General features: G+C 46.8%; 1 protein-coding gene across 2 annotated transcripts; it reads left to right on the top strand.

Moving 5' to 3' along the window:
- Positions 1 to 4,387: 4,387 nt before the first annotated feature.
- Positions 4,388 to 12,649, top strand: LOC120390964 (olfactory receptor 52N2-like). Of its 2 annotated transcripts, XM_039514103.1 has the most exons (3): positions 4,388 to 5,097; positions 9,008 to 9,090; positions 10,570 to 12,649. In XM_039514103.1, the coding sequence occupies exon 3, from the start codon at positions 10,614 to 10,616 to the stop codon at positions 11,568 to 11,570; it is 957 nt and encodes a 318-aa protein (XP_039370037.1). In that variant the 5' UTR covers positions 4,388 to 5,097; positions 9,008 to 9,090; positions 10,570 to 10,613; the 3' UTR covers positions 11,571 to 12,649. The 2 variants fall into 2 exon arrangements, with proteins under 2 accessions (XP_039370037.1, XP_039370046.1); XM_039514112.1 differs by lacking the exon at positions 9,008 to 9,090.
- Positions 12,650 to 15,142: the final 2,493 nt, after the last annotated feature.

Below are 15,142 nucleotides of genomic sequence, written 5' to 3'. Positions count from 1 at the left end.
CCGTGGCTTCACATGTGTGATGATGCGGTTCTGGCGGGAGCCAACTGAGAGTGCCAATTCAGGACCAATTGCTCAAACAGGGCAGTCACAGCCCTAGGCTGGGGTTTTTCCACCTCTAAGGCAAACCAAACCAGCCAGACAAAAATGACTTTGGTTTCACCCCACTGGCTAACCACAAGTCACACAAGCAATTTCCTTAGACAATCCAGTCTCCCAGTATCACCACCAGTCCCACTCATCCTGGGGATGAATGGTTATAAAAACCAATACCCCAATAAAAGAAAAAGGTTCTCTCGATTCCAAAGAATCAAGCCCCAGACCCAGGTCAATATACACATCAGATCTTACCCACAAATCACGCTGTTGCCAACCCTTTAGAATCTAACATCTAAAGGTTTATTCATAAAGGGAAAAAGGTAGAGATGAGAGCTAGAATTGGTTAAATGGAATCAATTACATATAGTAATGGCAAAGTTCTTAGTTCAGGCTTGTAGCAGTGATGGAATAAACTGCAGGTTCAAATCAAGTCTCTGGAGTACATCCCCCGCTGGGATGGGTCATCAGTCCTTTGTGCAGAGCTTCAGTTTGTAGCAAAGTCCCTCCAGAGGTAAGAAGCAGGATTGAAGACAAGATGGAGATGAGGCATCAGCCTTATATAGGCTTTTTCAGGTGCAAGAACCTCTTTGTCCTTACTGTGGAAAATTACAGCAAAATGGAGTTTGGAGTCACATGAGCCAGTCCCTGCATATTTTGCTGTGTCACAAGGTGTGTGTGCCTTCTCTCCATGGGTCAATTGTGTAGCTGATGGTCCTTAATGGGCCATCAAGCAGGCTAGGCAGAGCTAACACCAACTTGTCTGGGACATCACCCAGAAGCAGAGCATAAATTTGAAGTACAGACAGTGTAGAGCCAATACTTATAACTTCAACTACAAAATGATACACGTACATACAGACAGCATAATCATAACCAGCAACCCATAACCTGGTCTTAGACACCTTATATGACCCCCTTTACATAAGATTTGATGCCACTACAGGACCTTGGTTGCAAACCTTGTTCTATATGGTCCCAGTTTATATCAATAATGTCACAACATGGCACCCAGAAGTAACGGTATGTCCCCCTTCCAGTTCCTACGCATAGGGGCAGCCAGGAGGCTCCGCACACTGCCTTCACCCCAAGCGCCAGCTTCACAGCTCCCATTGGTCGTGGTTCGTAGCCAATGAGAGCTGCGGGGGCGGCATCTGCAGACAGGGCAGCGTGCAGAGCCCCCTGGCCATGCCTCTGGGTGGGAGTCAGAGGGGGAACATGCCACTGCTTTCGGGAGCTGTCTGAAGTAAGTGCTGCCTAGATCCTTCCCCCTGACCCCCTCCTGCACCCCAACCCCTGTCCCAGCCCTGACCCCCTCCCACTCCCCAAACCCCTCATCCCCATCCTCACCCCAAAACCTGCACTCCCAGCTGAAGTCCTCACCCCCCCCCCCGCACCGCAACCCACTGCCTCACCCTGAATTCCTCATTTCTGGCCCCACCCCAGAGCCGGCACTCCCAGCCAGAACCCTCACCCCCTCCCACACCCCAACCTTCAGAGCCAGCCCAGTGAAATGAGCGAGTGAGCGAGGGTGGGGAGAGTGAGCGACGGAGGGAGGGGGGATGGAGTGAGAGGGGGCAGAGACTCGGAGAAGGGGCAGGGAAGGGGGCAGGGCAAGGGTGTTCGGTTTTGTGAAAGTAGAACGTTGGCAATCCCACCTGTGCAGCGCCTGGCACAGCAGGGCCTGATCCCAGCTGGGGCAGGGCCTGTCTCTCTCGCTGTATATGTGCAGCGCCTGGCACAGCAGGGCCTGATCCCAGCTGGTGCAGCGCCTGTCTCTCTCGCTGTGTCTGGGCAGCACCTGGCACAGCAGGGCCTGATCCCAGCTGGGGCAGGGCCTGTCTCTCTCGCTGTGTCTGGGCAGCGCCTGGCACAAGGGAGCTCTGATCTCAGCTGCAGCTGTGAGATAACTAATGATAATGAGCAGAAGCTGAGCTATAATTAGCATCCTTGGAACTGCATTCAGGCCTGCCAGCCCCATCCCGGAGCAGGGTGCCCTGTGCTGGGCAGACGTGGCAGACAAGCCATCTCCTGCCCCACAGGGCTCTCAGGCTCAGGCCCCGATCCTGTGGTGAGCTCCCTATGGGCACAGCTGTGTCCCTACATGCTGCGCCTCGCAGGAGTGGGGCTAACCTGGGACAAACCGGGACAGGTGGGGGCGGGGGGCTGCCCGGCCGGCCGTGGGTGTGCAGAGGAGCTGGGTGTGATGGGGAGATGGCCTCAGCTGTATTGTGAACAGAGGGGAACAAGGCTCATAGGGTCGGAGCCCCCTTAGGCAGGAAGCAAGCGTGGGGGACCCAGTGGCAAGGCACAGGCCTGACACTCAAGAGGCCTGGGTTCAATTCCTGCTTCAGACAGGTCCATCCTGGGCGATCCTGAGCAAGTCCCTGCGGCTGGACCTACAGAGTGTCTGGGGTAGAGTGATGCAGCATGGCGCTGTCAGTCACTTCGATCCCTGGGCTCCACGAAGCGGAGCTCGGCGCCTGGGCTCCCTGCATAGAGACTGGGAGAGGTGGGCGCCTGGGAAGGGGACCCACAAAGCCAGCACACCAGGCGGGGAGCCACATACGCCAGCCAGGTGCTAACCCCCCCAACACTGGAACCAGTCTCTAGGAAAGTATCAGAGGGGAGCCATGTCAGTCTGGATCTGTAAAAGCAGCAGAAAGTCCTGTGGCACCTTATAGACTAACACGTTTTGGAGCATGAGCTTTCGTGGGTGAATACCCACTTCATCGGATGCGGGTAGTGGAAATCTCCAGGGGCAGGTGTATATATATGCAAGCAAGAAGCAGGCTAGAGATAACGATGGTTAGTTCAATCAGGGAGGATGAGGCCCTCTTCTAGAAGCTGAGGTGTGAAAACACCTCATCAGGAATCTACAACCCATCCTGGACAATGATCCCACACTTTCACAGACTTTGGGTGGCAGGCCAGTCCTCGCCCACAGACAACCTGCCAACCTGAAGCATATTCTCACCAGTAACTGCACACCGCACCATAGTAACTCTAACTCAGGAACCAATCCATGCAACAAACCTCGATGCCAAATCTGCCCACATATCTACACCACCGACACCATCACAGGACCTAACCAGATCAGCCACACCATCACCGGTTCACTCACCTGCATGTCCACCAATGTAATATACACTGTGGAAGCCACAATTATTTTTAACAAGTCTTAATGAAGATGTTAGTTTATGTTAGTTAGTTTTTGTTAGGTTAACTGTGTGTGAGGTGAAGCAAGAGAAAATAAGAAAGAATTGTGTGTTGTGTGATGTTAGTTTGCCTTTAAATTGTGCAGCAGTCTTGTTTTTTTTTTGAGATATAGCAGAAGAGCAGAAATGTATAAACAAAATGTATTTGTTGTTTTTTTTCTCTGTATATTTGCTAGAATTTGTCTGTAAAAGGTATAAAGCTTGCTGTGATTGTTTACCAGTTGAGAGACCTCCTCTATGGCACTCTCTCCCTCCATGGTAATTACTGGAGAAATAATAAAGTATTTGATTTTGCTGCATCCAAACAAAAAGTAAAAGCAGGAGTTTTTCTTCGACAACACCATCATATGCCAGCAATGCCCCTCTGCTATGTACATCGGCCAAACTGGACAGTCTCTAAGGAAAAGGATAAATGGACACAAATCAGATATTAGGAATGGCAATATACAAAAACCTGTAGGAGAACACTTCAACCTCCCTGGCCACACAATAGCAAATCTTAAGGTGGCCATCCTGCAGCAAAAAAACTTCAGGACCAGACTTCAAAGAGAAACTGCTGAGCTTCAGTTCATCTGCAAATTTGACACCATCAGCTCAGGATTAAATAAAGACTGTGAATGGCTTGCCAACTACGAAACCAGTTTCTCCTCCCTTGGTTTTCACACCTCAGCTGCTAGAAGAGGGCCTGATCCTCCCTGACTGAACTAACCTCCTTATCTGTAGCCTGCTTCTTGCTTGCATATATATACCTGCCCCTGGAGATTTCCACTACATGCATCCGACGAAGTGGGTATTCACCCACGAAAGCTCATACTGCAAAACGTCTGTTAGTCTATAAGGTGCCACAGGATTCTTTGCTGCTTTTACAGATCCAGACTAACACGGCTACCCCTCTGATATCTGGAAAACTGTCTTCCCCCCAAAAAACCTTGCCCTTCCTGGGTAGCCTTGAAAGACTCCTCCACCAATTTCCTGGTGAACACTGATCCAAACCCCTTGGATCTTAAAAAAATCTTAAATCACCGCCAACTAATTTCATAACCAAAAAAAGAAAAAAGATTCACCCTACTGAGTGGGTGGCGGGATCCAAAAAAACCCAGACCAGTCCATCAGAACATGTAAGCGGATTGCCATTAAAGGAGATAATCCGGTGGAGAGGGGCGCTACATGTGTATAAAGATCTATCACAGAGACAATGTCTTTGTCTGAACGAGGGGAGAATAGAAAGTCTCGCCATTCACTGCCGCAGTCCATTGTCACAGGCATACATGTGTATCTGTAACCATTGATCTGGGGCATTAGCACCTTGTCTCATCGGCCATAAACCTGACCAAGGGCCTTCGCTGAAAACCGAGTCAGTGGATTTATTGGGCAGTCCAATCAGAGCCTCCTGTATGGGCTATCTGGCCAGAGTCAGTGCAGCAGGCAGAAAGAACACACACACACACAGCCAAATGTCTGTCAACAGGCTGAACAGTTTGGAAGACTCAGTTTGCCCTCACAATCTGAACCCCTGTTATCAGCGAATCATTGCTTCACTCCTGGGGGAGAATCTCAAGCTGAAGTTCTCCAGGGTCTATTTTCTGCTCTTTCCGCAGCTCATGGCACTGAGGGAATTGTATGCGAGTCCTGGCCAATCTGAGAGTCTGCAGGGACTGTTCAAGGGAATCATAAAGGTCGCTGTTCAGCACGCTGACACTCAGACATGTGAGATTCATATGCTGATTCTCAGGGCTCTGCCTTCCGTCGCCGTAAGGAGATTTCCTCTCTGCTGAGCAGGATTTCAGTGAGTTGCCTGTTTCTGCATTGAAGTTAGTGTTAAGGGCTCAGGAAGAGATCCAGTGTTCAAGTCAAGAACCATTTGAGCAGGAATTCACTAGTATGGTGACTTGAACTGTTTAATATTGTGAGAAACTCTAAGGGATTTACCTGGTAAAACTGGAACTACAAATGTACTGGAAACAGTTTAGACAAATACTTGTTTTAAAAATCAGTTCCTTGTTTCTTACTGTGTCCTATCTGTCTCAGTAGCTTCCTTTTCGGGGGGTGAGGAGAGAGCTGTGTGGTTTTTCCTCTGGTTCACTCATGTTCCAGTTCAGCAACTTCATTGCACTGTTAGGTAGTACAGCAAAAGCCTCTGCTGTGGGAATCTGTGGTACCAGCTGGTTCACAACCAGAATGGGCCCCACAGTAGCCAGATTCTGCTCTCACATTCTGCTATCAGTGGGTCACTCCAGATTGACACTGGCCTCACTGAGAGAAAAATCAGGGCCACTATGTTTTGAAATCCCCATCTTTTATTCCCGGTCTCAGAATGCCACATAAACTAGTGATTTCCTTCAGATTCTTTCAGCACCATAACAGAATAGCGCTTTCTGTAGCAGGACCCATAGCCATGCTTTTCACAGTTGGGAGCTGAAATTTAAACACTAAGGGTCCCATGGAGATCAATGGCAAAGCTCCCAAGATGGCCAGCAGTTCTCCCTAAGTCCACATGTAGGGACATAAAAAAATGGCCTGATTTACACTCTCCATGAGCCTCCAGTGACTTCAACTGGAGTCATCCCATGGCCTCTAAGGATGGGTGAGCTCATTTAGCTGAAAGAAGAACTGACAGTACAGTTGCTGAAATCTCAAACTCACAGGCTAAGAGCTTCAGAACAATCAGGATATTTTTTTCAGGGAGGGAGAGGGATCTGCTTTCTCTGTACCTCTGCATCTTTGGGTTTGGAGAGGATGAGAAGCACCAAAAGGCAGTAAAAATAAAAGCATGTTTCTGGCTTAGAGGAAACCAGGCACTGTTGGAAATCTCACTGGGGGAGGTCCAGGAATGCAGTGTATGTATGTGTGTGGGGGGTGGGGGGAGGAGGGGAGTAGTCATGCAGTATCCAGATCACAGTAGCATGGAGTCCTGAAGCCAGGTGAAATAGGGAATGGACATCTTGCCTAATGCACAGACTAAAGAGGCGTAACATGGCCTCCTGAGATGAGGGAGGTGTCTCAGACTGTAATGTAACATGGACCACACTGTAGCAGACTGCCTCTGATACCATCCTCCATCTGGAACATCCCTCGTCCCATGAGTAATCCCACTATAGCCTCGTGGCAATGTTAGCAATTGCCAACACGCTTGAGGAAGGTATGTCCGGGTATCCCACGGGCTGCAATATGTTAAAGGTTTGTATCATTTAGGGTATGGCTACACTTACAGTTTGCAGCGCTGGTCATCCAGCTGTGTAGGAGCAGCGCTGGTGTGTGGTCACACTCACAGCTACCAGCGCTGGTGTGTGGCCACATTTGCAGCATTAGCAGTGCTGCTGGGAGTGATGCATTATGGGCAGCTATCCCAGCGTTCAAGTGGGCGTGCTTTTCAAAAGAGGGGGGTGGAGTGGGGTCTAGTGTGACAGGGAGCGGGGGGAAAGAGAGAGGGGATTTTTGGAGCCAACACTGTGTGTTTAGCTTCCTGACTTGAAAAATCAGAACATGTTTCCAACCCCTTAGTCTTAACTCTTAATTGCAAACAGCCTGCAGCCAACACGACTCCCCGCTGTTTCATTCCCTCCCTGCCTGCAATCTCATTTGATTGTTTACAGCCAGGTACAGATGATCACAGCAAACAGGAGCTCTGTTTGTTTTTTAGATAAGCGGCAACTGCAACGGCAGCGGAGCTCGTTCACAACAAAACAAAGAGAGGCTGCATAACAAAACAGAGACAGTAATTTATAAAAGCATTCTGGGATACACCTTATACCCTGGCTGGCCACACTTGATGACCAGCGCTGCAGCACCAGCGCTGGAATCCTTATTCCCCATGCTGAGTGAGGTGTACGGCCAGCGCTGCAGCCAGGGAGTTGCAGCGCTGGAAGTGTCCTGCAGGTGTGGCCACTTACTAATTGCAGCGCTGGTGGAGGCTTTCCAGCGCTGCAAATCGCCAGTGTAGCCATACCCTTAGAGGAAGAGTTACTCATGCTGGCTCCTTTTAGTCTCCATGTCCTCTCTCCCTCCCACTGGGTCTGTCCCTCTCTTCTTCCCTGCTCAAGTTGATCTGCTGCTGGGGTTCCTTTTGCTCCCAGAAACGCAGTTGAGGCTGATCTCCCCCTTTTCCACGGTGCAGGCAGACACTGAGTTTAACCTACTCTGAGGAGATATTTGTGCGAGCTGTCACTGTAGGGTATGGCACCAGGTTTTGGTCCTGGCTGAAGAGTATCACTTTGTGATAGGGCAGGATATTCTGGGTGTGGGCAATCTACATAGAGAAGTGGCCAGTACTGGGGGTTGTGGGGTCAGGCAGGTGGTGTATAGGGACAGGCAGGTAGCACTGGGGGTTGCGGGGGCATGGAGCAGTAGGTACATGGACAGGCAGGCAGCACTGATGAAAGTAATTCTTTCTTTGTGATTCTTGATCCTAGGCCAGTGCTGAGTCCTTTCCTGGCCCCAAGTGCATTTGGAGAGGTCTCAGGGTCTCTTTCCCCTGGCAAGCCTCAGAACAGCAGCCTGGGTGTCACAACATTTTCTCACTTTTGTTTCCAGTTGTTGTTGAATGTTATTTGCATAACTTCAGGCATTTCAGTGGCACAAAGAACTAGTGATCTTTGCACCTTAGCTGGACCCCTGTCTGTAGTCTTCTTCCCCATCCCAGGCTGCCTTGATTTCGACAGCACGCTGGTCGCCAGTGTGTTCTCCATGCTCCCCAATCATTCATGGCTCCCACAAGCTCCAAGCCGACCCACAGTCCTCAGAGCACTGCAATGGGTGAGGTGCTTCCTGTCAAACCTGCTCTCTTGGCTAAAGGGGAGATCAGTGACTGTGTCTCACTGGTGAGAAATCTCACACATGAGTAGCAAATGCCAAGGCACCTGTGCTGCTTCTCTTGTTACACCCCTACACAGGAACAGCTCACAAGCTAAGAAATATGCACATTATATAGTGAGAGCGGGAAACTCTGGGACATGAGAGGGCTTAGCAAAATGTGCAGATGCCATGTGCAGGAGCCACTATCACTCTGAGAGTGGACTACTGTGACACAGACTTAAAACCAGGATGCTCTGGGATCATTTGTTTGCCATTTCTGTTAGCCATTAATGGGGTAAAGTCATTATTTTTCTCACCTAAAACTTTCATTCATTCAGTGCCTCACAGGATCCCTCAGCCTCATGAAATACAAAGTGTAACATTTTCAAGGTGTCTTCAGTAAGCTCAGGCATGAGCTTTCAGGCAAAATACTTCCAGCTGACTCATGGGGACATGTTGGTAGATTCCAAGGCCAGAAGGGACCATTGTGATCATCTTGTCTGTATAACACAAGCCTGAGATTTCCCCCAAAATTATCCCTAGAGCAGATCTTTTAGAGAAACATCCATCTTGATTTAAAAATTCTCAGTGATAAAGAATCCACCGAGACCCTTGGTAAATTGTTCCAGTGGTTACTCTCACCATTTAAAAAAAATGCCTTAATTTCACTCAGAATTTCTTTAACTTCAACTTCCAGCCATTGGATCCTGTTACACCTCTGTATGCTAGACTGAAAAGACTATTATTAAATATTTGTTCCCCATGTAGGCACTTAGACTGTTATCAAGTCACCCCTTAACCATCTTTGTTAAACTAAATAGACTGAGATCTTTGAGTCTATCACTATAAGGCAGATTTTCTAATCTATTACTAATTCTTGTGATTCTTCTCTGAACCCTCTGCAGTGTATTGACATACATTTTAAATCGTGGACACTAGAACTGCACACAGGATTCCAGCAGTGGTCGCATCAGTGCCAAATACAGAGGTAAAATAACATCTCTACCTCACCTTGACATTCCCCTGGTTATCATCCCAGGATCACATTAGCTCTTTTGGCCACATGGTCACAATGGAAGTTCATGTTTAGCGAGTTATCTGTTCATATCCGCAAATCTTCTTCAGAATCATTGTGCTTCCCACATAGTTCCCCAACATAAGCATAACCTACATTCTTTGTTCCCTTATACAGATATCGAAATAGCTATGTTAGAACACACATTGTTTGCTTCACCTCAATTTGCCAACCAGTCCAGATTGCTATGAATCAGTGACCTGTCCTCTTCATATTTACAATCCCCCAATTTTTGTGTCATCTGCAAACTTCATCAATATTCAGGCATGAGAATGTTTAGCAGCCGAGTTGCTGACACATGTCTCTGCTTACCCATGTCAGTTAACACCTGTAACTTATATCTCAGACAAAGCTGGGTACCTGCAAGAAAGTGTCTCACCAAAAGAAATAAGGGGGGGGGGGGGAATTGGTTTTTTTTTGGCTGCTTGGGGCGGCAAAACCCCTGGAGCCAGCCCTGGCTTAACCATCCTGAGAGTGATACCCTAATGCCTAACAGCTGGAGATTGGCTTGTGCCCTGAAACACATGGGCGTATCGGCTTTCCAAAATATTTATTTTGCTGTAACTATTGTAACTGGATAGTCTCACTATCCATGTAAATGTCCAAACCCTTCCTGTTTCTTACTTAGCTCATGGCCTCAACTACCTCTTATGGCAACGAGTTCCTCAGTCTAATTAGGCATTGAGTGAAGAAAGCATTCTTTTTTTATCTGTTTTGAATTTGCCACATTTCAGTTTAAATGAATGTCCACTTGATCCTGTGCTATGAGACAGGAAGATTCCCAATCTATGCTCTACCATTTAGGTTTTTATAGAATTTTCTCATGTCCCCTCTTCTTCCTCTCCTTTGTAAGGTAACAATCCAAGTCTTTTCAACCTTTCTCTGTATGAGAGTTTCTTTGGGTCCTTGATCCTTCTCGTTGCCCTTGCCTGAACCCCTGTAGTTCTGCAATATCCTGTGAGAAGGGCACCCAGTGCTACACAGAAGAGTCCAGAGGAGGGTGAAACATTGACTGATCTCATGGCATTGTATTATCTGTATGATTTCCCATCCCACTCCTTCTGGATCCCAATGTTTTACTTAGTTTCTGTCCAGGCATGCACTTTGAGCAGGGTTTCTCTGAGCTATGTACTATTATGCCCAGATTAATGTCCCGAGTTCATGCAGTTAAATTAGAACCTTCTTAGATGTTTGAGGAATCCAAGCCTTTCCCTCCAATGGGCATACATGTTGCAGTTATTGACATGAAAGTGAATAATCCGGTGCTATCTGCAAATGTTGTCACCTCACTGCTCACCCCCTTTTCTAGATTGATGATAAGTATAAAATATTTAACCTACTATTTGTCATAAATTGTATAACCCCCCTCGCTGTGCTTCTTTCCCTTCACAGGCACCTTGAGCATTTCTGAGCCTGATTGACACATCCACCACCTCATGGCAGCTTTCAACCTCACCCCCTCTGACCCTTCAACATTCATCCTAACGGGCATCCCTGGCCTGGAATCTGCCCACATCTGGATTTCCATCCCGTTCTTTACGCTCTATATTATTGGCCTGTTGGGAAATTTCATGGTTCTGTTTGTTGTGGGCAAAGAGCAGACCCTGCACAAGCCGATGTACCTGTTGCTCTGCATGCTGGCACTCACAGAAATCGGCACATCTACCTCTGTTGTGCTGAAGGCCCTTTGTATATTTTGGTTTAATTTGAAAGGTATTACTTTGGGTGGCTGTCTCACCCAGATGTTCTTCTTTCATGCAGGTACTGTGATGCACTCAGCCATACTCGTGACAATGGCGTTTGATCGTTACGTTGCCATATGTAACCCTCTGAGATACGCCACCATCCTCACCAATGCACGGATAGCTCAGCTAGGGCTAGTGGGTTTGATAAGAGCTGTTCTCTTTGTTCTGCCCCTGCCCCTGCTCCTGAGCAGGCAGCCATTCTGTGCCAACCGCATTATCCCCCATACATTCTGCGACCACATGGCTGTTGCAAAAATGTCTTGTGGGGACATCACAGTAAACAGGATGTATGGCTTGGTGATACCATTTGTAGTCAACATGTTAGACCTGACACTCATTGGCCTCTCCTATGGTCTGATCATCAGGGCTGTCCTCAGAATCTCCTCTAAGAAAGCCCACCGGAAAGCCCTCAACACCTGCACAGCCCACATCTGTGTGATGCTGATGTCCTATCCTTCCTTCTTCTTCTCCACTCTGACACACCGGTTCGATCAGGGCATCGCTCCCCATGTTCACATCATCTTGGCCAACCTCTATTTCCTCCTCCCCACCATGCTCAACCCTATCATTTATGGCGTCAAAAGCAAAGAGCTTCTTGAGAAAGTGGGCAAATACACCTGCAGAATGTGCTCACCTGGGGACCACTGACTTTAAACCTGCGTGACAAGAGGGGGAAAGAATACTTCCTTGTTAATCAAGGGCACTCTGTCCCAGTTTGGCTGACCTCAACATTGTGGAAGTTTGCAGTCTGAGAAGCTCTTCAAACTTAACATCACTCCATCACCAAGCACTGCTCTCTCCGTTGCTGAGTTCCCTCTCTCTGACCATCACCTGATCTCTTTCAGCATCACCCATCAGCTCCCATCTCCGCACATCCTGTCACTTGTCTTTTCTGTGACTTCCACACCACCAGAAGATTCTTCAGCTTGCTGAAGCAAGGCGACTTTCCATTAGACCCTTTGTGAACAACTTTCTTGATCAGTTTGATGAACTGAAGCTACGCTTTCTGATAGCCAAAGACTAAGAAAGCAACTACAATGCTGAACTTCTTTGTCATATGTACAGAGATTCGGTGACCTAAATTTGCCTCATTTTCCTTCATCCAATCTTCAGGAAATCAGGAGGTAAACCAATTTTTTCATTGGAAAATGCTAATACAGGAAAGCTGCTGCAGGAACTGAGGACATTCTACTAGAGCTTATTGGTGAGAGTTGTGAAACTGTGTGTTTTTGAGAACTGGACTGTGTTACCCTGTATTTGAGGGATGTGTATCCCAGAGAATGATCAAGCCAATTGCAACCATATGATGTGCACCCAGCCACTATGAATTAATAAAGTAGAACACCACATAGTTCAGGGTTAATTGGAAAGCAGGCTTTTAAATGCAAGGTCAACATTTAGCTGGCAGTTTCTGCTAATCAGAATGGGAGGAGTGGACAGACAAATAGATAAGTGAGAATGAAAGCAGATAAGTGGATGAAAACCTTCAGTCTGGATGCCTCTGATATTGGACGTTTATTGAAAGTTAGGAAAAGTGATGATTGAGTAGGGGTCAATATGACCTATGTTTTATGTAGAAGTTATACAGGATTAGCTAATTCAGTGTAGTTTGGAGAAGTCCTCTGAAACCATCTTGAAAGACCTTTTTCCTGACACCCTTTCTCCCTGGCTGGTGAGCAACTGGCCACTGAGAACATGCTGTTAATTACTCAATACCATTCCAGCTGTTAGGTAATATCTGGGATGTTCTAAACCTATTCTTTATGTCTGTGTGCACTTTCATTTAATCCTTGATCAGACAGAATTGCTGTCTTCCCATTGATTTATTCCTGACACCACCTGGTGTGAAATAGTTAAGTTGCCCATGCTGGGATTCTGAAAACAGACTGCTGTCTTAAACTACAACATTGCCTTGGAGTCAAATAACACCATTTTGTGCAATCCATTTTGGAGTCTCTTTTAGTTGGAACTTTTAAAATACACAGTAACCATTCCCGTTGTCCAAGATGTGAGAAGTAGGTGTTGAGATGTCATGTTGGAGTTTGTGAAGCATATGAAACAGGGACTGCCACCAAATGTCCAGGTGACTGAATCCCTTGCAGTACTAAGTCCTTCATGACCTATATTGATTCACTGGCCTCATACTTAGAACAACCAAGTAGAGCAGTTTTGGATTGAATGTCTTGAACCCATGGATGCCCCTGGGGATGAAGATTTTAGTGAACTTGGCTTGTTAGCTCTTTCATTGCTGTTGCTGCCTTAGCAATGCTGCAGTTGAAAGATTTTTCTCAGGTGAACTTCATAATTACAACCCGTTGTCCCCGACATCAAAAGTAGGTGTTGAGATTTCATGTTGGAGTTTGTGAAACAGATGAAACAGGGATTGCCATGAAATGTCCACGTGATTTAAGCACGTGTAGTACTAACTCCCTCATGACCTAGATAGGCTTCTATCTCATTTTTGCCATTGTTTTGTGGAGACCTTGGACAGTTGGAGCAGCAGTGGAGAGTTTTGCCTTTGGTTCACCGACCTCATACTCAGAACAACCAAAAAAAGCAGGTTTGGGTTGAAGATCTTGAACACATGAATGCCACTGGGGACAAAGACTTTAGTGAACTTGGCTTGTTTGCTTTTTCATCGCTGTTGCTACCTTTTAGCCATGCTCAATTTGAAAGATTGTTTTCTCAGATGAACTTGATGAAAACAAAATTGAGCAATAAGATTCAAGAGGAACATTTAGAAAACATTCTCCATGTTAGGGCACACATGCAGTGCCAAAAAATCTGTTGTAAAGAGTTTGCACCAATGAAAGAAATGATTGCACTGGTCACTGCTGATATGTATGAACATCAGCATAAGCATTCTACTTCTGAAGAAGACAGCAAGAATGAAATGTTGCCTTTTAAAGACTAACAGTGACAAACTAACTCAACTTGACTACTATCAGAAATAAATAATATAATAATGTTATTTTTGTTTTTACACTACCTATGTTTTGGGCACCTTTTTGGCTATTTTTATTAACAAAAAAAGAACAGAATTACTTGTGGCACCCTAGAGACTAACAAATTTATTTGAGCATAAGCTTTTTTTTTATGCTCAAATAAATTTGTTAGTCTCTAAGGTACCACAAGTAGTCCTGTTCTTTTTGCGGATACAGACTAACATGGCTGCTACTCTGAAACCTATTTTTATTACTGTTATTCACTATTTTCTGTTTGAAATACCCGCCAACCCTCAATCGGGATACAAGTACCAGTGTTGGGGGGTTGATTTTCAAATTGATGGACATCTCCTAGCTTTGTTGCTAATGTGCACAAACTCCTGCTAGGGCTTGTAGCTTTATTTAAAGAAAAAATCAAATCTGTACAAGGTAGCTAACAAAAGCTTTCATTTGTTACTTGATGTATAGACCAATGTGTTACTAAAAAAAACCCCTTTGTTTCAAGGAATAGATTGGGCTACTCTTAGGTTAGTTTTTAAGTGATTTGGGGCAATTAATGCAGTACAAATCTGGCAAACTTGAGCAGCACCTCAAGCTGAGCAGCAGGCAGAGCAGCAGCAGCCAGAAACACAAGAGCCAGAGATCCAGAAGAGCCAGTATTGGGCTGGCTGCAGAGCAGCAGTGCTCATGGAGAGCCTGGGAGCCATAGCTGGAGCAGACCAGAGCAGGGAGCTGGATCGGCACAGACCAGCTACGCCAACGGGCAGCCAGGGCTGAGCTACATCAGGGAGCTGCACAGCCAGAGCCAGGATAGTGGATTCCGTCTGTGCCACAAGTAACACGGCAGCAGATCACAATGAGCAGCTGGGGAGAGCAAGGTGGGGCCATGGGCAGAGAGCTCAGCACAGGGAAACATCACCAAAGAGGTCCTTGAAGGCTGGACTCAGAGAGGGACATGAATATGATGGGAGGGCAAATGTTTGGGAGAAGAATCCTGCCACCTAAAGCCTGAGGGCATTTGTCCACTGCCAGAGCAGGTGTGTGACCCGTGGTATCACTACAGCAAAACCAGGGCCTGGGCACGAGGCCTGGGAAGGGAGAGGAACAGACTGCAAACTCTCCTTCAGTCCCAGAGACATCTGTTTGTCATGACCCCATGCCCACAGAGCGAGTTCCTTGTTTTTCCTTATTTTTCTTACAGTCACTGTTTAATACATTGTATTTGGTTTGAACTTAATATAGTGATCAGTGCGTCAGGGTAGTGTCCAGTGTGAA

The sequence above is a fragment of the Mauremys reevesii genome, linkage group 1 (assembly GCF_016161935.1).
Source record: "Mauremys reevesii isolate NIE-2019 linkage group 1, ASM1616193v1, whole genome shotgun sequence".
NCBI lineage: Eukaryota > Metazoa > Chordata > Testudines > Geoemydidae > Mauremys > Mauremys reevesii.
This window is presented reverse-complemented; position numbering and strand designations above follow the sequence as displayed.